Source organism: Sus scrofa, chromosome 6, assembly GCF_054392235.1.
Source record: "Sus scrofa isolate SSC_HxYL_T2T_F1_AM1 chromosome 6, Sscrofa_HxYL_maternal_Yorkshire_Landrace_v2.0, whole genome shotgun sequence".
Lineage (NCBI taxonomy): Eukaryota > Metazoa > Chordata > Mammalia > Artiodactyla > Suidae > Sus > Sus scrofa.
The window spans coordinates 154310475-154334743 of record NC_139388.1 but is presented as its reverse complement, the minus strand read 5'-3'; the positions used below and the strand labels follow the sequence as shown (position 1 = coordinate 154334743).

General features: G+C 35.7%; 1 protein-coding gene and 1 long non-coding RNA gene across 10 annotated transcripts in view; one reads left to right on the top strand and one right to left on the bottom strand.

Annotated features, from left to right (window-relative positions):
* Positions 1-24269, bottom strand: part of DOCK7 (dedicator of cytokinesis 7) — a 225956-nt gene that overhangs the window by 44693 nt on the left and 156994 nt on the right. For all 9 annotated transcript variants that reach the window (XR_014808113.1, XM_021096544.2, XM_021096545.2 and 6 more), the window contains 5 exons: positions 20826-20995; positions 19723-19877; positions 7435-7617; positions 7191-7326; positions 2684-2780 (listed from right to left, as the gene is read on the bottom strand). Coding sequence is in view for 8 of the 9 variants with exons in the window: in XM_021096544.2 (XP_020952203.2) it covers positions 2684-2780; positions 7191-7326; positions 7435-7617; positions 19723-19877; positions 20826-20995 (741 nt within the window). In the remaining variant the exon portion in view is untranslated. The remainder of the gene's footprint in view (positions 1-2683; positions 2781-7190; positions 7327-7434; positions 7618-19722; positions 19878-20825; positions 20996-24269) is intronic.
* Positions 1346-23232, top strand: LOC146402914 (uncharacterized). Its single transcript, XR_014808114.1, has 3 exons — positions 1346-1434; positions 20542-20589; positions 23158-23232. It is a non-coding gene; the product is annotated as an uncharacterized LOC146402914 (long non-coding RNA).

The window sequence follows — 24269 nt, the reverse complement described above, 5'->3', positions numbered from 1 at the left end:
AATGACATGCTTTATGGGCAAAGCTGACATGTGTTTTAGTGGTATGGTAATACAAATAAAGAAACTATATACTACATCCAAGTAGACCAAACACATAAAGCAAAGCAAAAGTACAAGGACATACAAAATGCTAACTTGAAAAGTTCTTAGATGTTCAACTCTCTGAATCTTTATTACTACCCTGAAAGAGAAGGGGTTTTGAAATTTACACTTTAAAAATTAAAGGAGAAAACACAACATAGAACTAAACTGGAAAAGAAAATACATAATGTTCAAATTTAAAATTCCAAGGAGGGAGTTCCTGTTGTAGCTCAGTGGTTATGAACCTGACTAGTATCCATGAGGATGTGGGTTCCACCCCTGGACTCCCTCAGTGGATAAAGAATCTGATGTTGCCGTGAGCTGTGATGTAGTCGCAGATGTGGCTTGAATCCCAAATTGCTGTGGCTGTGGTGTAGGCCAGCAGCTGCATCTCCGATTCAACCCCTAGTCTGGGAACTTCCATAAGCTGCATGTGTAGCCCTAAAAAGCAGAACAAAATAAAAAAAAAAAACAAAAAAAAAAAACAAAACCAAAGAGAAACAAACTAAAAATCCCAGGGAGATTTTGTGAAGAACAATGATGGAAAAAAAATGATTTAAACAAAAAGAATCAGAAAAATACCCCCCACACACAAAAAAAGGCTTCCTTAAAACGTAGTAAGATAAGCAAAGAGAACACACAACATGAGTGCCGAAATACAACAATACATTAATCATAGTATCTGGGAGCTTTGTGATTTCTAACATATATAACACATGTGGAAAAATAAAAGACATGGAAAAGGACAAAGAGGACTGAAAAGCAGACACTTAAAACTTAAGAATTCTGGAGTTCCCATTGTGGCACAGCAGAAATGAATCCGACTGGGAACCATGAGGTTGCAGGTTCGATCCCTGGCCTCGCTCAGTGGGTTAAGGATCTGGAGTTGCCATGAGTTGTGGTGCAGGTTGCAGACTCGGCTTGGATCTTGCATTGCTGTGGCTGTGGCATTGGCCAGCAGCTGTAGTTCTGATTTGACCCCTAGCCTGGGAACCTCCATATGCCACAGTTGCTATCCTAAAAAACAACAAAAACAAAAACAAAACAAAAAAGAATTTTAACATAGTTACAGTATATTCAGTATTTGCTCTGGTCTGAAGATGTGTCCCTCTCCCAATGTTGAAAATCTAGTGCCCAAAGTAATGGTATCAGAAGGCGAGGCCTTTGGAAGGTAGTGAGGTAATCAGGGCGGAGTCCTCATGAATGGGATTAGAGCCTCTTATAAAAGAGGTCCACGGGAGTTTGCTTGCCCTTTCACTATAAAAGGACACAGTAAGAAGTCTGTAACCCAGAAGAAGGCCTTCACCAGACAACAAATCTGCCGCAATCTTGAACGTCCCAGCCTCCACAACGGTGAGAAATGAATTTCTGTTTTTAAACGTGGCCCAGTATGTGCTATTGTGTCAAAGCAGCCTAAAAAGACTAAGCAGTTTCTGAGAATTCCAAACTCATCTAATGGCACTGAGTCTGCTGCTTTCCCCTCTGCTGGCTCGCGCAGGGCCTTGCTTCCTGTGTTTCACAGTTTTACTGTCTGAGAGCTAATATTCTGTGAGAATCCTCTAAAGCCCAGGCTGAAGCTGATTTTCAGGGAGGGTGATCAATCATCCTGGATCATTTCAGGACAGGACTGAGGGGTTCCCTGGGATGGGACAGTCACTGCAAAAAGTAGGAGTACTAGGCAAACCCGAATAAATGGGTCATCATCTTCTCAAAGAATTTTTGGCCAATCAAGGTACCTGAGGGCTAACTCGAAATTGCAAATGCTCAGGCAAAGTTTAGCCCCTTGACACAATGCCAAGCTCCAAGCCAAGCAATTTTACCTGTGGTCACCTGGGCAGTGAGAAGGGTTTATTTCCAGGTCCCTTTATGCTGAAGATGCAGTCCTTTAGGATCCTGGACTCATAAAAGCGCCTTTTTAGTTGTTTTTGGCAGTGGGGTCAGTCAGTGGACCTAGTTTAACTCTGTGCTAGAAGTGGAACACTTGTACTGTTTGTCTTTCTTTATATTTTAAACTCTAAGAGGGCAAAGATTAGTTTTCTATTTTTTTTTTTTTTTATCATTCTTGAGCTATTTAGTTCAGAGTGATACCCAAAGTATGTTTTAAAAATAGTTGCAAAGGAGTTCCCACTATGGTGCAGTGAGTTAAAAATCTGACTGCAGCAGCTTGGGCCGCTGTGGAAGTGAGGGTTTAATCCCCGGCCCAGTGCAGTGGGTTAATGATCTGGTGTTGCCATAGCTGAGGCACAGGTCAGCTATGGCTCGGATTGAATTCTTGGTCCTGGAACTTCCAAACACCGTGGATGTGACCATTAAAAAAAAAAAAAAAAAAAAAAAAGTTGCAGAATACATTTTCCAAGGAGGGCTATTGAGGGAAATGGAGTAACATTTAAAATATGTAACTCTTTGCTTTACTATATACCATATGAAAAATTCTTCTCCCAAATTCTTTTAAATCTAAAATTTAAAAATAAAATAAAACTATTTTGTCTTCTAAGGTTTGAATGCCTAATAAAATAACACTAAAATAATACTAAAATCATTTTCCTCTTGCATTTGAAATCCAACAAGCCTATCAGTAAGATAAAATTTAAGAGTATATTACTTGTCAAGCTTCTCAGTGTTTTGACGCCAGTGAGTCATATCCTTTCTCCACCTCAGATTTTCTTGACTTCCAAAGGCACTTCCAGATGGGCTTCTCTCTGTCAAACAAATTTCAAAACCATTTTTAAAATGTCATTTAGAGTTCCCACAGTGGCTCAGTGAAAACGAATCTGACTAGTTAGTATCCATGGGGATGCAGGTTTGATCCCTGGCCTTGCTCGGTGGGTTAGGGATCCGGTGTTGCTGTGAGCTATGGTGTAGGTCACAGACACGGCTCAGATGCTGCATTGTTGTGGCTGTGGCACTGGCCCACAGTTCTGATTCGATCCCTAGCCTGGGAACCTCCATATGCCTTGCATGCGGCCCTAAAAGAGACAAAAAAAAAAAAGTTATTTCAGTTGGATCATATCCTATGTATATATTTGCAAACAAGAAATACAACACAATGTTATTAATTTCATACATTTTATCTTCAGTACAAGTAGAAAAACCTAACAATGGTGCTTTTTCTTCAAAATTATGATATTACAGAAGAAATACATTTGCTACGTGTAACACAAAAACACACTTTAAAAATTTTTATTGAAATATAGCTTAATTACAATGTAGAATAAACACTCTTTTAAATAGGCAAATTTTCTAATACTGACTTTCCCAAAATCTTAACTATAGTTTATAAGACCCTGCATTTCCTTATCTCCTACCGTTCTCCGCTCTCGTTTACACTGCCGTTACTGCGTGTCTGTGTACAACTGTATATGCAGTCTCGCTACTTACGTTCCTGACTTAGGATGTGATGGTTGTTCCTTTCACCTGGTTTTTTTTTCACAAATTTTTACTAGCCAATCATTCATCACCTCCACAGGAAGGCCTTCCTCAACTCCTCAACACTTCGTTTCCTCTTTTTTTAAAAAAAAAAAAAATGATTTTTATTTTCTCCATCATAGCTGGTTTACAGTGTTCATTTCCTCTTAATTTACTTTCTCTCTCTCCATAGCACTTACGACCACAAGAATATAAGCTACTTAAGAATGGATGGAGTTCCCATCATGGCTCAGTGGTTAACAAATCCGACTAGGAACCATGTGGTTGCGGGTTCGATCCCTGGCCTCGCTCAGTGGGTTAAGGATCCGGTGTTGCCGTGAGCTGTGGGGTAGGTTGCAGTCGAGGCTCGGATCCCGCATTGCTGTGGCTGTGGCGTAGGCCAGCGGCTATAGCTCCAACTGGACCCCTAGCCTGGGAACCTCCATCCATATGCCACAGGTGTGGCCCTAGAAAAGGCAAAAAGACCAAAAAAAAAAAGAATGGAGATTATGTCATTTTGTTCACCACTTTATGTCAGGTACTGATAAAGTGTCTGGCACATATTGAGAACTCAATAACTTTCTGTGTAATAAACAAACAAATTAAGAAGGATTCCTAAAGTAATTAGTTCTTTTTGGCCCTTAGAAGGCAGGACAGGAGGATGATAGGAACTTTCTCCCCAGAGGTTTCTAGGATGGAAGGCAGAGTGAATCACAAGGGCTCCTTTAAGGGGCAGCAGTGATAGAACTGATTCATACAAATCCAGCAGAAGTGGAGAACGCATTGAAAATTGTGGAGAAATATGCATTTAAATACCGGAATCAAGTCATGATTTCAAGCATTCAACTAGAAAACTAATAATCCTTTTGAGAAACATGAGCCTTTAAATTGGCTGGGCGGATGGAAAGAAAAATGAAAACAAAAACTCAGAGTTCAGATAGAAATTTTAAAAGTATTGAGAAACAAATATAATTTGACAGACAATAAAGGACACCTCTGGATATTCCTTCTGCTTTCTCTCCCTTCCCTTCTCTTTCTTTCTCTCTTTACCTCTTTTATTTTGAAATCTCTATCTTTAAGAAATTTCGTGAAAGAAAGCAAAAAGATATACCTTTATTAAGACAGTTAACAAAATAAGCATCTGTGATCTATTTTCATTTTTATCATTAACTTCATTATTTCTTTCATGAAATTGTCTCTCTTCTCCTTAGTCTATCACTAGGTGATCTAGCTTATTAAGTATCTAAATGTAAACAAGAATTGCAAGGTCTTATTTTTTTCAAAGATGAGAACTTCAATTCTTATTCTAAAATTGAGATATAACTGACATAACATTATGTTTGTTTCAGGTGTGTAACAATATATGTATATATTACAAAAGGATCATCACAACAAGTTTAGTTAACATCCATCACCACAGGTAGTTTCAGATGCTTTTCACTTAGGAGAGTTACCGTGCTGTACATCACATCCCCAGCATTTACGCATAACTGCGAGTTTGTACCTTTTGACTCCTGTCACTCATTTCATCCATCCCCACACCCTACTTCTGGCAACCACCCATCTGTTTTCTGTATCTAGGAGTTCAAGGGAGGTTTTTGTTTGTTTGTTTGTTTTAGATTTGACATATAGAACTTCATTTCTTACAATCAAACAATGGCGGCTGTTCAAAGGCCACAAGTTAAAAAAATATAACAGACACACGGTTAAGGCCCCATTCTTCCCAACAGTAAGTCTTAGAAAGTGCTATGGTATAATATAGATCACATATTATATATTACAATTTATTACATATACATACACACACACACACACACAGACTAAATTGGAAGTCAAAAGACCTTGGTTCTGCCCTTTAATTTACGCTCTTAGGCATGATCTTAAGTTATTTACCTCTGTGAGTTTTATTTTCTTTATCTTAAAGACAGTAACAATTACTCATTAGGTTTTGGTAATAATTAAATGACCCAGATAAAAGTTAATTTCCATACTTTATTTTTTCCCCATACTTTATAGAGGATTGTTGTACCTACTAAATGAGTGAAAAGAAAATGAAAAAGAAAATCAATCAATACACTGTAAACTGTATGTAACTAAAGTGAAGAAATAGTGCTCTGTTAATTCCAAAGGCAAACATTTTGTCTTCTTCATTATTAATTTCCAAACACACATAGTACATAAAAGACACTTAAGTTTACTTCAATAAACAATCATTAAGTTAAATGGCCTATCAAAAAACCAGTAATTAAAAACACATTCATGTAAACATACATTCACATTTTAAGTCAACAAATATATATTGAGCTGTCAGTACATGTCATGTACACAGATGACTAAGCCATGTCCCTGACCTCAAGGAGCTCTGAGCAATAATATTACTTTAGGGCTTACGAAATGTTGACACACACACAGGTCACTACAAAGATAAGATCAATTAGTTACACTACCTTTTAAAATCTCAAAACAATCATAAGTGGATGAAGAAAGGGAAAGTGGGGAGATGAGTGACTTGGCCAAAGTTGTGACTAATGGGTAGGAGACCAGCAATGAGAAAAAGGTTTCAAATGCTAGTAAATAAACTATTTTCTCTTCCTGATATTTGAGTTTGATGGGCAATATCTTCACCTTATATACAAGTGACATTAATTAATTGTAAAACTAGGAACCTTTTTTAAATTAGAGTATAGCTGACTTACAAGGTTGTATTGGTTTCAGGTACACAGCAAAGTGAATCAGTGATCCACTCACACGTATCTATTCTTTTTTCGCATATAGGTTATTATAAACTATTCAGCAGATTTCCCTGTGCTATACTCTAGGTCCTTGTGAACTGTCTATTTTATACAATAGTGTATATATGTTATTCCCACCCTCCTAATTTATTCCTCCAAAACTAAGAAACTTTTAAGAGAAAAAAAATGATGCTGTGTAGAACAGATGACGAAGTGTGAATTAATAATGTAAACTATGGATTCTGTATGGTAATGAGTATCAGCACAGGTTCATTATTTCTAACAAGTGCTATCACTCTGGCAGGAGATATTGATAAGGAGGACAGCCATGCAGGTGTGGGGACAGAGGATATATGGGAAATTTCTGTATCTTCAGGTCAATTTTGCTGTAAACCTAAAAGTGCTTCTAAAAAAATCTATTTTTTAAAATAAAGGATGCTATTATTATTATTAGTCTTTTTTCCTTTCCTAGGGCTGCTTCCCACGGCATATGGAGGTTCTCAGGCTAGGGGTTGAATCAGAGCTGTAGCCACCAGTCTACGCCACAGCCACAGCAACACCAGACCCGAGCCGAGTCTGTGACCTACACCACAGCTCACAGCAACGCCGGATCCTTAACCCACTGAGCAAGGCCAAGGATCGAACCCGCAACCTCATGGTTCCCAGTGAGATTCGGTACCCACTGTGCCATGACAGGAACTCCCAGGACGCTATTATTAATCACACAAGGGCAAGAAGAGTAAACTGAGACTATCCAGAACAAATTGGGAAATACGTCCACCCTATTAAAAAAAGAATTCTCACTTGAATTCCTGAAGAGAAATGGTTATTCAAGTGAATTTCAACGTTGCATTTAAAACACTTTTTTAAAAGTATAGAATTGTTACTGAAGACTTGCGACAATGATCACTATGATACAGTGTTCAAGGAAACTGAAAAAAATTTCACCAGAAGAAGATATCGTGTACATACCAAGCTGTCCTCGGCTTCGGCGCACCATTTCTTGCCTAGCACCTATGCTTCCAAGAATAGCTTCTTCAAGCTTTGCTCTCATGTCTTTTGACTTCTTAAAAGTTAAACTATTCATTCTTTCAAACACTTTCTTTCCCTAAAATTTAAACATCAGAAAAGAGAAGATACATTGAAGAAACCTTCTTCTTCCTTTACGCATTTTGTTTCTCTTATTCTTCTTTGCAATGGCATAATGATCACTTACTTTGTACTCAAAGCAAGATACACAAAGATAAAGCAGATCTAATAGCCGGTTTAGCTGCAGGACTGAGAGATCTGTAAACCACTTCTGTAGAACTGTCTCATCTGCATTCTTGAGAACCCAAAGCAAACAGATCAAAAGACTCCGACTTGATTCTGCTGAAAAGGTAGTATGTTGCCTGCCACTCTGAAAATAAAAAGCAGTAGCATGAGACACAATGATCAAAGGCCATTTCTTTTTTTGAGTTGTCAGCTGTTTTCTTCTAAAAGCAATAAAAAAAATAATTACTTAAAAATCAAGTATTTAGACAATACTTGTGTAGGTCATACAGAACCTTAAACTTAAGGTCATGAAGTTTAATGAATCTTTCCTAGCAACAGAAGATTGTTTTAATCAATGACAGGCTTCCAGCAGACTATAAATAAACATTAATAAAGGGAAAAACTAAAATATATTATTAAAAACTAAGGCATTTACCAAAGACTACCAGACAAAATAAAGACAAAAATCAACTGACTCTAGAGAGAACTATTTTTTTCTTAGGGTCGCACCTTTGGCATATGGAGGTTCCCAGGCTAGGGGTGGAATTCGAGCTGCAGCCACCGGCCTACACCACAGCTACAGCAATGCCAGATCCGAGCCGCGTCTGTGACCTACCCCACAGCTCACGGCAATGCAGGATCCTCCACCCTCTGAGCAAGGCCAGGAATCGAACCCGCATCCTCATGGATGCCAGTCAGATTCATTTCCACTGAGCCACAGTGGGAACTCCAAGAAAACTATCTTAAGTGTATTAAGTGATAACAAAATGTCTATCAGATCTAGAAAAATTATTTTTTATCAAGGGCCACTGACAAAAGAAAACAGTCTTAGACCTCATATAAGTAAAAAGTATTTTTACTTCAAATATACAAAGTTAAGGTAATAGTCCCACTCTGTATTAGTATACAATACGTGAAATACAAATAAAATCTAAGAATAAGAACTGGCTTACAATATCATTTATTGGATATATATACTCTGTTCCAGTCATCTTGCTGAGATCTTTGCATACATTATCTCATCTAGTCTTTTAACAATATTACTAAGCACCTTACAGCACCTCAATTTTACAGATAGGAATGCGGGATGACGATAATAATGATGGCAAAACATAAACTTTGAAATGTGCTAGACATTATGCTAATCACTTTTTCTTATTTAACTCCAACAACAATTTTATGAGATGATGCTATTGTTATTTCTAGTTTACAAGTAAGAAAACCAAAAGCCAGACATTAAGTAATTTGCTCTAAATCAGCACTAAAAAAAGGGAAAGCCATGATTTTAGTCCAGGTTAACGAGACTCCAAAGCTTATATTCTTCACCATTATACTGCATTCTAATACTGGGTCAATAAACATACTATATAATAATAAAGCAGTGGATGGGATGTTGAGAAGAAATACAAAGGAAAGCTGAACATATACTTAACTGTTGAGGCCATGACCTCAACTATTACTGCAATCTCTCCTCTGACATGGGTAATGATAATGATAGCAGCCCAGTCTTACGTAATGCTTAGTCTATGCTAGGTACTATACTAAACACTTTATGTATTTTAACTTATTTATCCCTTCCAACCATCTAGAGAGATAAGTATGATTACTTCCGCCATCTTTAAGGCAAGAGAATTCAGACAAGAGATGGTTAAGTATTTTGAGAAAGTATTCTGCAGTAAATGGTGGGCCTGGGAGTCAAACACAGAAAGTGTGGTCCCAGAGACAAGCTCTTATCCACTATGTTTACGGCCTTTCATGGATGCATGCACATGTAGATTAACTCACTCACATAAACTCACATAACCACTTAACCATGGATGTATGCACATGTAAATAAACTCACTCACATAAACTCACTTAACCAAACTACACTGCACCTGATCTGGACACAAACAGCTTTGACTCCCAGCCCCAAATCCAGTCTCTCTGATAAGGAAAATGCCATTTTATTGATTTCATTTTATTTTTCTACAGCACAACTTTCAGGTATGCAAAAATACACTGAATTTTCAATGGCTTGCTTTTTAAAAACAAAATTTTAAAATTATTCTGAATTTAACAAACAGGTATACATTAACATTTCTTACACCCCCACATAAAGTGCCGATAACACAGTGACACAGTTTGAAGAAATGTGGACAAACATGAAAAAGACCCAGTAATGGAAAGATGTCAATTCTCCTAAGAGCTCTATAGGATTGATGCAATTCCAATCAAAATACCATCCAGGTTTTACCTGACTGAAAGGTGACAGACTAATTTCAAAATTTTATGGGGGAGTTCCCGTTGGGGCTCAGTGGAAATGAATCCAGCTAGTATCCATAAGGATGCAGGTTTGATCCCTGGCCTCACTCAGTGGGTCGGGGATCCGGCATTGCCATGAGCTGTGGTTCAGGTCACAGACATGCCTGTGGTGTAGGCCGGCAGCGGCAGCTCCAATTCAACCCCTAGCTTGAGAACTTCCATATACTGTGGGCACAACCATAAAAAACAAAACAAACAAACAAAAATTATGGAGAAAAGCAAAGGGCCAAGAATAGCCAAGATACTCTTGGGAAAGAACCAGGTAGGTTGGGTGACAAAATTTTACTAAAAATAGTAAATTTCTACCAGATAGCAATTTTTACTAAAAAGTTAGAGTCACTGAGACAGTTTCACATTGGCATATGGACAGACAAATAGTTTAATGAAGCAAACAGAAAGCAAACATAAAATCCTATGCATATATGAAAATGTGATATATAACAGCAGGCACTATGGATCAGTGGTGGATGGATGGATTACTCAATAACGGTGTGAGATAACTAACTTCCCTAGCAGGAAAAAAGTAGATTCCTACTTTATTCCACTACAAAAAATACACTCCAGACAAAGAAAGAACTTACATGTTAAAAGGAAATATAAGAGAATATAATCTTGGGAGTAGGACAGAAATTCTTAAATAAGACATAACAAAAGTATGTAATGTAAGCCACAAGAAAGATGATCACATCTGCCCACATTAAAACTAAGAATGTTTCATTTGGAGTTCCCATCGGGGCACAGTGAAAACGAATCCAACTAGGAACCATGAGGTTGCAGATCTGATCCCTGGCCTCACTCAGTGGGTTAAGGATCTGGTGTTGCCATGAGCTGTGGTGTAGGTCACAGATGTGGCTCAGATCTGACGTGCTGTGGCATAGGCCAGCAGCTATAGCTCCAATTCAACTCTTAGCCCAGGAACCTCCACATGCCGTGTGGCCCTAAAAAGCAAAAAATGAAAAAAAAAAAAAATAGAATGTTTCATTCATTCGAATAATATAAATACACACATACATATATACAAGGTACAACATAAATTATTAGAAACTTGCTGCATATAAAACCAACTTGAGATTTGTATCCAGAACAATCTTTCTAAATCATGTCTCTATGAGAGAATTAAGCCCTACAAAAAAGATCGAGGGGTTGTTTTCTCCATTTTCCACAGGCATTAAAAAGAATGATAATTCTGATCTGGTATTACCAATCAATGACTCCATTGTGAAAGAAAAAAACCACAACCCCAGAGCTCTTATTATAACTACAAATAGTGGTGCAAATACAAAGTCCAATATACAGTCCAGAACTAGGCATACAAAGAAGCAATATATCATAAGTGAAAACTGACAAAACAGACAACAGAAAAAGGTACACTAACAGGGGAGATACTGAATGATCAGACTATAAACTAACCACACTTTCTAGGTACCCTTGACCAAAAAAAAGATTAAAATTTTTGACAATGATCTTGAAAGTCTATAGAGAAATGTTTTACTGAAAAGAAATAGAAGAACAATTAGAATTTAGAAAACTAAAAAAAAAAAAAAATTATACAATAACCAAATTAAGAACTCAATTACCTAGTGTAATGTAATATCAGGTACAATTAAGGAGATAAACTATCAAGCAGAATAAACATAAAGAAATTAAAAACTATACTCCACAGCCAGCCAATTCTAAGGAGAGCATTAAAGAAACAAGAGAGATTAAAAAGATAAACTATCTTTAAAGAAATAATAGTTCAACACAGCTGACTTATCAAAAGCAATAATGGAAATGCAAAGGGAGTGGGAACAATGTCCTGAGCATGCTGAAAGAAAACAGAGGAGTTCCCATTGTGCCTTAGTGATTAACGAATCCAACTAGGAACCATGAGGTTGCAGGTTCGATCCCTGGCCTCACTCAGTGGGTTAAGGATCTGGCGTTGCCGTGAGCTGTGGTGTAGGTCACAGACTCTGCTTGGATCTGGCATTGCTGTGGCTCTGTGGTAGGCCGGCGGCTGCAGCTCCAATTAGACCCCTAGCCTGGGAACCTCCATATGCCAAAGGTGCGGCCCTAGAAAACGCAAAAAGACGACAAGAAAAAAAAGGTAAACAGAGGAAACTCAGATGCTCTTTCTTAAAATAAACAAGTGAAGGTCAAATAAAGACGTTTTTAAAGAAACACAAAGAGTTTATTACCATACAGCAGAAAATTCTACAGGATGTAACTCCTCCACGAAGCAGAAAAACACCTCTTATGGAAGGTCACAAATTCAAAAAAGAATCAAGAGCAAATAAAGTGGTCAACACACGGGCAAATCTAAATGATAACTGATTCTATACAGCCATAAAAATAATAGTAATGTCCTATGAGGTTTAATGATACATGAAACTAAAAACACTTAAGGAGAAAGATAAATAAAGTCAACTTGTTCTAAAATCCTTCTATTAATCAATGTGATAGTAAAAGAAATGATTAATATTAGACTGAAATGTAAGGAAACATATTGCTATTTGTAATACAATCACAAAAAGAACAGAAACAGAATGTTAACTTCCAAATTAGTAGAGAAGAAAAAGTGAAATGAGGAAAAAAGACAATGAGGAAAAAATGTCCAAAACAAGATAATAATGAGACCAAAAGAAATGTATAATGGGTTGGGAAAACATGAGGTAAAATTAAAATATTAAGTATATTAATTCAATTATATTAAATGTAAGTGGATTTAAAACTCTAGGGAAAGATGAACTGACCAGATCTTTAAAATATTAGGCAAAAATCTAACTATATGCTGTTTATAAAGGATACATCTAAAACATAAGTTTCAAATATTTGAAACATAAGAATAAACAATGAAAGTAAAAGGATGGGAAAATTCATGCCATATACATATAGGTACACACATTCACACTAGGCAAAAGAAACTTAGCATAGCTATACTAACATTACACAAAACTGACCTTAAGGCAAATAAAAAATGAGCATTAGAGTTCATGTTGACAAAGGTACAAAACATAACAAATTTAAATTATGAGACATTTCATAACAAGGGCTCTAAGGAAATAAAACAAAATCTGATAGAAAAAGAAATTACAACACCACAACAGTAGTGGGATATTAGAAAAAGCAAACAGAATTCAATAAAAAGAAAAAATCTTTAAACAACAGAGTTAACAAATTTGATGTTATGTGTGTAATGGATAGATACTGAACACATAACTAACAAGTGAAGAACATGCATTCTTTTCTTTCCAACCTCCCTTCCCCCGCCCCTACCTCCCCGGCTGCCCCTGCAGCATATCGAAGTTACTAGGCCAGGAATCAAATCAGGGTCAGAGCTGCAACATACACCACAGCTGCAGCAATGCTGAATGTTTAACCCACCGTGCCAGGTCAGGGATCGAACCAGCACCTCCAACAGCGACAAGCCGGATCATTAACCCACCGCATCACAGTGGGAACTCCTGCATTCTTTTCAAGTATGTGAAATATTTACAAAAACTGACTATGTACTAGACCATAAAACCAGCCGCAAATATAACAAATTACATGGAGTAAGATCTCTGATCAAGATCTCTGATTTTTCGGCAAAAATCAGAAACAAAAGGATTACTTGAAATTTTCAGAGGATTGGAAATTTCTTTTCTTTTTTGGCCATGCCCACAGCACGTGCAAGTTTCGGGGCCAGGGATCAAACCCTTGCCACAGAAGCGACCTGAGTCACTGTAGTGACAATGCCAGATCTTTATTCTGCTGTGTCACCAGAAGAATTTCCAGAGGAATGGAAATTTTAAAACAAAACGACTTAATCGTTTTTGTCTAAAAAGTCTAAAAAGAAATTGTAATGAATTTGACATATATTTTAAACTAATAATGAAAATGTTACCTATATATTGCAGCATGTAACTAAGACAATAAGTAAAGGAAAATATGGTTAAAATACATATCAGAAAGAAAGGATGAAAACTAGTGAGTTAAGCATCCATCTCAAAAAATTAGAAAAAAGAACACGAACATAAACCAAAAGAAAGTAGAAGACAATAAATAATAAAGATAAATATTCAAAAGTGAGGCTCAACATTGCCCCCAAATTGGTTTTTTATACTAACTAAAGAAACATACAAATTGCTGTTGAGATTGATTTAAGACAAAAGGTATAAAAAGCCAGTCACAGAAATGAAAATGTTTACATCTATGATAGATGTTATAGACATTTAAAAGATCACAGAACAATGTTATATGCCAAGAAAGTTGAATAATTTTCTACTAGAAAAAAATTTACAAAAACCAGTGTATTTAAAATAGAAACTTGGACAGTCTTACAGACATTTAAGAAATATCAGTAATTTTAAAACTTTCCAAAAAAAATCACAAGCACAAATGGCTTCATCCATAAATTCTCCAAATATTGCAGGAGGAAATAATTTCAACTTTAAATTAGTACTTGTAGGGAACAGAATAAAAAGGGAAATTCACTAGCTCATTTCAATTGGCTCAACTACTACCCCCAGAATCCAAAACCTGAACAGAACATCCTGAGTAAGAAAAAAGTTCTTACTAACACAGATACACAATCTTAAACAAAATATAGTAAACCAAATCCATTAATATACAATCATGAAAAAGTTGGGTTTAAGTCAGGAATTTAAGGTAGCTTTAACCCTAGAAAGGCAGTTGAAAAGGGTCACAGTAAAAGATTTAAAAGCAAAATAACATGATAATCTCAACTGGGCAAAAAAGCATGATAAAATTCAGCAACTATTCATAATTAAAAAAAACTTACAACTAGGTACAGAAGAGGACCTCCATATTACAATAGAGAATATCTTAAAAAAAAAAAAACCCAAGACTTTTAGCACTTATGTTTAAGAATGAAATGTTTCAAGTTTCCCCTTTAATGATGCCGGCTATAACTACTACTTTCTATTCAACACTGTACTCCAAGCTTCCAGCCAGTAAAATAAGTTATGAAAACTGAAAGGAAAAAATAAATTGCCATTATTCACAGATGATATGATTGTGTATGTAAAAAAAAAAATCTATACATATGTTATTAGTAGAGCAATTCTGCTGGAAATAAATATTATTGTTCAAAATAAATTCTGTGTCCACATAAGTGCAACTGACAGTTTTACATAAAAACTTTTGAAAAAGATGATATTTTTAAGGCTATAAGAATATCATATAAATGAATAATATGTATTATATAATTTTATAATATTATTTTAAAAATATCAAGAATCAACAATGCATCTACAAAAAAGGGATAAATACTGGGGATATCAACCACATTCAAGGATTTGGTGAATCAACAGTATAAAAATATTAATTTTCCCCAAAACTGATCAACAGATTCAATACAATCTCAACAAAAATTCCAACAGCTTCGCTGGTTTGTGTCTATTTATTTTAGTGGAACTTCATAAGCTGATTCTAAATTTGCATAGACATATAAAGGACAAATAATTAGCCAAGACAATTATTTTAAATGCATGAGAACTTTTCTCTACGTGATAGACCATCAGAGGTAGTATTCCAGGGCAGCTAGGGAAATAATTTGGCATAATATATTAAATAGTTAATAAATAAACCTGGACCCCCAAATTCTCCTTCATAAAAAGTCAATTCTGGGTAGATTTATGGATTAAATATGAAAGGAAGAACAGGAGCTCCCATTGTGGCTCAGTAGGTTAAGAACCTTACTAGTATCCATGAGGATGCAGGCTCCATCCCTGACCTCATCCAGTGGGTTAAGGATCTGGCAATGCTGCAAGCTGAAGTGTAAGGTCACACTTGAGGCTAGGATCTGGCATTGTTGTGGTGTAGGCTCCAATCTGACCCTGGGAACTTCCATATGCTGTGGGTGCACCCTAAAAAGAAAAAGGAAAAGAATAAAAAAACTAAAAATAAAGGATTTAAAAAATAATATAAGAGGATAATTTCAGAAACTTAAAAAGAAAATTTTTTAAAATAAGATACAAAGAACACAAACTATTAAAAAAAAAAAAGGTTGACAAATTTGCATTTTTTTTAATGGCTGGTCTTGAGGCATATGGAAGTTCCTGGGCCAGGAACTGAATCCGAGCCACAGCTGTAGCAACACCAAATCCTTAACCCACTACACTGTGCCAGGGATTGAACCCACATCTCAGCAGCGACCTGAGCCGCTGTGGAGAAAATGCCTGATCCTAAACCAGCTATGCCACAGTGGGAACTCCTTAAGTATTTTTAAATAAGGCACTCTAATCACCAAATACTTAATATGAGATTAAGTGTATGAAAAGGCAAGCCACCGAAAAAGAAGGAAATCTTTAAATTATTTATAATTGACAATGGGCTTGATCTAGACATAGAAACTGCTATAAAGTTATAAACAAATGCAGATAATCCAATGGAAATGGGCCAAAAACTCTAGACACTTCAAAAGAAAAAAATCCAAATAGCCGAAGTATATATGAAAAAGTGGACACCCTCACAAGACATCAGGGAAATGAAGGCTAAAATGAAATATAACTATAAATTACCAAATTGACAAAAATTTTATTTATTTTTAGGAGTTCCCATCATGGCTCAGTGGAAACGAATCTCACTAGCATTCATGAGGATGGAGGTTTGATCCCTGGCCTCGCTCAGTGGGTTAAGGATCCGGCTTGCCGTGAGCTATGGTGTAGGTCGCAGATGTGGCTCAGATCCCGAGTTTCTGTGACTGTGGTGTAGGCCTGCAGCTGTAGCTCTGATTCGACCCCTAGTTTGGGAACTTCTATGCCACAGGTGCGGCCCTAAGAAGACAAAAAAATTATTTATTGATTTTTCCTGTTTAAATACTGAATTTGCTTGGTTCTTCTTACTTATAGAATTTTCTTCTTCAAAAGTTTTCAAGTCAGTTGGTAAACACGTTCTGGTGTCCCCAGTTTATGTGCCCATTATGTAAATCCCATTCTATGGAGGGACTTTAAAATTAGAGAAAGAACAAATAGTCTTAATCTAACCAGACTGGAATTTAAAGCCTTATAGTTGCCGGTACCTTTATTCACCCTCCCTTAAATTCAAATTCAGCACACATTATTAAGTGCCTATTTCCTGAGGCCCTGGGCTAGCAACATTACTTTGCTGAATCATAATGCAATAGAGTAGGGTTTATTGTCTAGATGTATAAATGAGGAAACCAAAGTTTAATAAAAGGTGAAGTCCTTGTCTAAAAATCACCTGGTACTATTTGGTTAAGACTGAGAATTTAGTCACAGTTTTCTTGAGATTTAAATCTGGGTATTGATTTTTTTAAGGGTCTCTTGGAAGACCAGATCCTAGTTTAAAACAGTTGAGTTTTCCTTAATCTTTTAGTTCTCAAAGTAATAAAAATCATCTCTCATTGTATCATAACCAAGCACAGGAAATAATACATGGCAGAGTGGATATCACATTAAGTTGGCTCCAGATGACAAAAATTTAAATGTCTGAAAATTCTAAGTGCAGATGAACGAACACAGGAAGGAACAGGAACTGTCATACTTCAGGTGCAAGTATAAATTAAGACAAATCTTTTGGAAAACACCATGACATATTTAGTATAGAAGAAGATAAACATATTCTATGACCCAGCAAATTCTACTCCTAGGAAATACCCTAAATAAAAGTGTATACATGCATACAGGATACTTATAAAATCATCTTTTTTTATTTTATGATTGCTATTTGCAATAATCAAAGATCAGAAACCATTTATACATCTACTAATAGAATGGGTAAATAAATTGATCTATAGTTAGACAACGGAATAGCAAACTAAAATGAAGAATCTGAAATTTTAGCTATATTTTATAACATGGACGAATAGTAAAAAAATAATGTAAAACTAAACTATAATATTTAGGGATGCAAACTTTGGTGGTAAAACTATTTAAAAAATTAAGCAATCAACGATTTAAATTAAAAAAAATAAACAACTATTTAAAAAATTGAGCTTTAGTCAGGATAGTGGGTGGCTTGGTGGATAGCTATGGTGGGGAAGAGCATGCTGAGAATTTCTGAAAGACAGCCAATGTTTTATATTTTATCCTGAATGGTGGTTATTCATTATATAATCTTTTGTAAATCTTTTGTAAACATTTATGTTTCATGCACTTGTTCATGTGTGGTATATTTCACATAAGAAAGGTTTTAAAAACTTAAAAGCAAGGTCAATAAGATTGAGAAAAGTGGTCATTTTGAGGGGAGAAAAGGATTACAATTGAGGACAAACACAATTTTCACGGAAATTGGCGATTTTCTACCTCTGAAGCTGAGCGGCAGGTACACTGCTGTTTTTTCTGTTAATATACTTTAACTGTACATGTACTTTATATACTATCTTATGCAATAGCAAAAGTACAAGTGATAAAAGAAAAAACTGATAAATTGGAATTCATCAAAATTAAAAACTTTTGTACTTCAAATAACATAAAAAAGTAAAAAGATAATCCACAGGAGGAAATATCTGCAATTCACACATCTGATACAGAATTTACATCTAGAATATATAAAGAACTCTTTCAATTCAATAACAATTAGATGAATAGAATAATTTTTAAAATATTTAAGGATTTGAATGGACTTTTCTTTAAATAAGATATCCAAAAAAATGTGCCAATAAGCAAACAAACAAACAAAAAAACTCTCAGTATCAGCAGATATTAAGGAAACACAAATCAAAACCACAATGAAATACCACTTCATACACACTAAGGTGTGATGTATATATAACAAAAAAGAGATAATAAAAAGTGTTGGTGAGGATTTAGAGAAACAAGAACCTTTATTCATTGCTAGTGAGAATGTAAAATGGAGAAACCACTTTGAAAAGGTTTAGAAATTCTGATGGTAAACACAGAGATACAACATGACCCAGCAAATGCATTCCTACTTAGCTACCTAAAGGAAATGAAAAATATGTGCAAAGACATGAAATGTACACATTCATAGCAGCATTATTCCTAACAGCCAAAAGAGTCAAAATGATTCACCAATTCATCAACTGATAAATGGATAAAAATCTGATCTATCAACATAAAGGAATACTGCTTGGCAATAAAAAAAAGTACTGATACATGTCACAACATTAATGAACCTCAAAATATTATACTTAGAGAAAGAAGCCAGACATAAAAGATCACAGTGTATAATTCCACTTATATGGAATGTCCAGAAGAGCCGAATCTACACAGAAAGTAGATTAGTTTCTGCCTAGGGCTGGGGCTGTGGGGAAATAGACAGTGACTACTACTAATAGGCCTTTTTGGGGAGTGATGGAAATGCTCTAAAATTAGATTGTGGTGATGGCTGCTTAACTCTGTAAGGATGCAAAAAACCATGAAACTGTACACTTAAGACGGGCGAATCTTTTGATAAGTAAATTATTCAATAAAACTTTTTTTAGAAAGTTGTCGAGCAGGGTAGCTTCCCTAAATGATTGCATTTTCCTGAAAGAAAGTCACTTAAAACTTTCAGAAGCTGATCTTGCTCTACTAGCAGTTGGTTTCCTTCCTGCCTCCATGGTCTTCCCTCTTTAATGGGGGAAAATTACAGAGGCAGGATGAATATATACGTATTTAACCATGAAACAGTATAAATCTTCACATATTAAAAATAAATATTCTCAACTACTAAACGACTGAGAATATTTCTTAGAACTGAGAAAGAATAAAATTGATTTTAAAAATGAAGAAAATAGGCTACACAGCATAAGGCAATTTTCAGTCTTCTGAATGACAGAATACAGAGCTTTATACCATAAAGCTTGAGGTAATTAATAATTTTTAAGACAACTTAGGACAAGACAGGCAATATTCTCAAAACCTTAATGTTTCCACAAGATAAATAAAACTCAGAGTACTTTCACATTAGCTACTACAATAATCTCAGTTATTTAAGGGTATATTCTTGTAAACATCTGTCTTTTCAGAAAAAACTTCTATAGGAAAGTTGCTTTTACCGTTGATGTAAGGAGGAAACTGCCAGGCCTTGTTAGTTGAGGAACTGATGTTCCTGCAATTGCCATGGCAACTGTCTGGCTTATCATGCTTCCACTCTCACTTTCATAGTCATCAGTGGCTATGCAGATTGGTCTTCCTCGCTGATTGTGGGTTTCTGGGGGAGGAGGGGGACACAGAAATAAATAAAAGAAAATTTATTTTAGCTTAATCATCAGCTCCTAGCATGCAATTCCCCTTCTTATTCTCCTTCACTCTTTAAAAGACAAGCCTTTTAACGTACACTGTTTATCATTACATTTACTTCTTTTAAAAAATAATTTAAATATTTTAAACATTAATCATGCCTATACTAATACTGATAGTTTTGTTGAGAACTTTACCTTGCTAGTAAAAGGAGATATATACAATGAAAATAATGTTAAGCTTCCACCTTCAGATAAGAAAACCCTCTTTCCTCCTCAAAGGAAAGGAGCTGGCTATCTTTGCATCATCAGCACCTACTGGTAATATATATTAGGTACCAGTAATTGAACTGGAAGGACTCTATCAGGTTAATTTCCAGTTCAAATACAACCTACAGTGTTTTCTTTAGGGCAAATGAAGAAATTTAAGTACATTCTAAATTTGGAAAACAAGAGGAATAAAATTTGTGGGTTACAGTTTTTAAAAAGCAACATAACTTCAACTTATTAACCTGGTATTAGCAATAAACATAATTCCTGTCACTCAGGTGAACATTAATTTCAATTTCATATATTTGAATAAATTGAGACTTAGAGTAGGAGACATCTGGCAAGTTTTCTCATTTTTTTTTTCAGATGAACAGTACACAACTCACACAGAAAAAAACCCACACTTCATAATAGGTAGGTATGGAAATGCTATAAAATTATTATTTAAAAATTCTCACAGAAAGTTTGCAGTGAATTCTCTCATATGGCCAAGTTTTCAGTAATGTGTTAAGTATTTACAGTATACCTATGTCAGTATAAATTTCCTTATGTTTCTTTTCCTAAAATAAGAACTTCATCTTTGAGATATCTTAAAATACTTTTAAACATTGAGATTTGCTTTTAAAGTTTGTATCAAATATACTAAGTACCTGTAAAATCATACAGCTGAGGAACAGTTTCCATGATAATGCCAATCAGAGGGAGATACAACATAGCCACCCGGGCCTTTATCTGGGGGTCAGAGTACCGTGGGTCGGAGTCATGACTGGATAGTAAATTGTGTACCATATTGATGACTTTCTTATGCAATCCAAATAGTCTATTTAAAAAGAAGATGAAGAAGCAGTTGCAGTAAGGTCACAGAGATTAGTTAGTGTCTTTAAAGCAAATAGTAAGTTATGGTACGGAACCAATTTTGCTTAACTTCTTAACTTCGCTCCATATTTGTATGTATTCATATAAAACACTTCTCATTTTAAAACTAATGGATATCCAAAAAAACAAAATGAATGAATGTCTCTCTGTATAAAATAAGAATTGAAGGAAAAGGAAACACTATACAAATTCACTTGAGTAAATCTCAATATTTTTGCATTAACTCCTTAGTGCATTTTAATATTAACTAACTTAAGAACAGTTATGGTTATATTTTAAAGCAAAAGAAGTAAATTTTAAGCAGCTATAAATTTTACTTTATCTAATGAAATCTTTTCACCAACCTGGGTTACATACGTAACTTATCTCTCAGCAGCTACCACCCCAGACTCTTCCACTTACCTAAACTCTAACCACTCGTTTACATGAAGCCTTTAAATATGTCTACATTATTCAATTACATTCAGCCATCACACACACACATACTTATACAGAACCTGTCATAACCTATTCAAGGGGCTGGAGATACAACACTGTCCCTTTTCTTACAGAGCTTAGTTTAGTAACTAAGAGAAAAATACAGACACAAAAATAAAAATTTAATGTTACAAATGCTGTAATAAAGATGCTGATCTTTTTCAGAACTATATCTGTACTACAAAATTTGCATTTAACCACAGTATATTGTTTCATAATTGTAACCTCATAACTACAAGGAAAGTTTCTAGAGAGCAAATCTTTGGTCAATATGGAACACATATTTTACTACCACTCAAGGAATTATTTTTGATTACTTAGCAAGCAGCTGGAATAAAAAGAAAAGCATTCCTTTTATGGGTTTATCTAAGAAAATGTATGTTGTATTTTATTTATGTAAGTATAAAAAGAATGTAATATTTAGAGATGAGATGTGAAACTCTTTCAGTTAATCATTCATTTATTGAATTAACATACTTAGCAAGCATCCACTTTGTACCAAACACAATTCTAAGGCAGTGGGAATAAAGCCATGAACAAAAAAGACAAGAGTGCCTGCTCTCGTGAGCTCATATTCTAATGGAAAGGGACAGATATACCAACAAACAAGGCAATTTCAGGCAAGTGCCTTGAAGAAAATAAAGCAGGCTGATATGGTTAAGAATAACTGTGGCAAGGACAACATAGCTATAATGCAGATTGTGTGGCCAATGACAGTCTCACTGAGAAAATGCTGCTTGAGGGAAGACCTGAAGAATCAAAAGAAGGAAATGCATACGTGAAAATCTTAGTGCAATTTCCGCATCACTTCAGGCACAGAAAAATCCAGGCACAAAAGCTCTAAAGTGGGAATGGGTTGGGCCCATTACAGAAACAGAAAGAAGGTCAGGATAGCTAGATTTTAAGAAGGAAAGAGAGTGGCAGTGTAGACAAGAGCTAGATATATGGGGCTTTGAGGTCCATTATTAACTATTAAGTATGGATTTTATTTTAAGGGCTATTTTAAAAGCACACACTTTTAACTATTTAAAAAGTTAAAAGTATGTGGTATTAAACACCCTGAAGAGTTTTAAGCAAGGAAGTGACATAATTTGATTTTCATTTCTAAAAAACCATTTAGGCTGCTGTGTAGAAAAGGGATTTTTAGGGAGGAAAGAGTGGAAGCATGATTAGGGGAGTAGCAGTGGAGATGGGGAGAAGAAGGAGAACTTGGGATCTATTTTGGAGGTAGTACCAAGACATCTGCTAATGGACAGGGTGTAGAAAAGAGTGAGAAAAGGAGGAAGCACACAGCAGGAAAAGCTTATAATTCTGTATGTTACTATTTAGAGCTCTTCTAGTTAATATTATTTTTACTGAATAGACAAAGAAAAAGCAGTAGTGAACACAGTTATTGCGTTGAGACTTTACAGAAAATCAAAGACCAACTGTGAAGACCAACTTGCAGGGTAAAACAGCAGTAAAAAAGTCTTTCGTAAATCCTATACTGTTCCACAGAAATTTATCTGTTTTTAGGGAATTGATCCTTGATGTGAGAAAGAAACATCATCACAAAAATAGGTGACTGTTAAAATTCCCTCTTCTTAATCAGACACTGCTAACATCTCCTTCCTATGTCTTCCCTAACAGAGCACAGAATTCTTCAGATACACATTCCTGGCCCTATGACTCAGGGGAAGCTGACTCTATGTCCCTGTTTCAGGAGGAGATGCAATTAGAATAGCCCGGGTACTTAAGTCACCAAGTCAGGAAGCTGTTTCATTACCAGTCTGAGAAGAGAGAAATGTTAATCAACTCGATGCTTCCTTAATTGAGAAGATCTACCAAAAAAAAAAAAAAATCATGTGAACTAAATGCTTTTTAGTGAGAGTCGATTTGCATTCAAGCATGAGCTTCTTATCTTGCGCTGTGTGACAAACAACCCATAAACCAAGACCAGTCTATGCACCACATTTGCGCAGAAGTGATCTAATCCATCCAGGAATCTGGCTGGTGACTGGTAACAGTACAGGATAGGCAAGTGAGCCAAATCATTCCAAAGGAAAGAGGTGCACTGCATGCTTGGGAAGAGGTTCTTCTCTCTGTCATCCGATGCACACCCACTAATAAGAATTTAATCTGGAGTTCCCGTCGTGGCGCAGTGGTTAACGAATCCGACTAGGAACCATGAGGTTGCGGGTTCGATCCCTGCCCTTGCTCAGTGGGTTAACGATCCGGCGTTGCCGTGAGCTGTGGTGTAGGTTGCAGACACGGCTCGGATCCCGCGTTGCTGTGGCTCTGGCGTAGGCCGGTGGCTACAGCTCCGATTCAACCCCTAGCCTGGGAACCTCCATATGCCGCAGGAGCGGCCCAAGAAATAGCAACAATAACAACAACAACAACAACAACAACAACAAGACAAAAGACAAAAAAAAAAAAAAAAAGAATTTAATCTGAATTATCAGAGCAACTATCTTATAATCATGAGAAACATACTAGTGTTAGGATAAAGCTGAGGCTTCTAGGGGAAGTAAGAAATAAGGATCCAGAACCCTGATAACATCATGGAGCTGCTGACTCTACTGTGCTAAACACCTTATCTTTTTTCCAATTATGAAATAATAAATATCTTCCCTTTAATAAAGCCAGTATGAAGAATGGTTTTCTGTTTCTGGTAACCAAAAATATCCTGTGAATCAAGTAAAAATAATGGAAATACAGATTCAAATGACTGATATATAACTGTTATTAAAGAAAGGTAG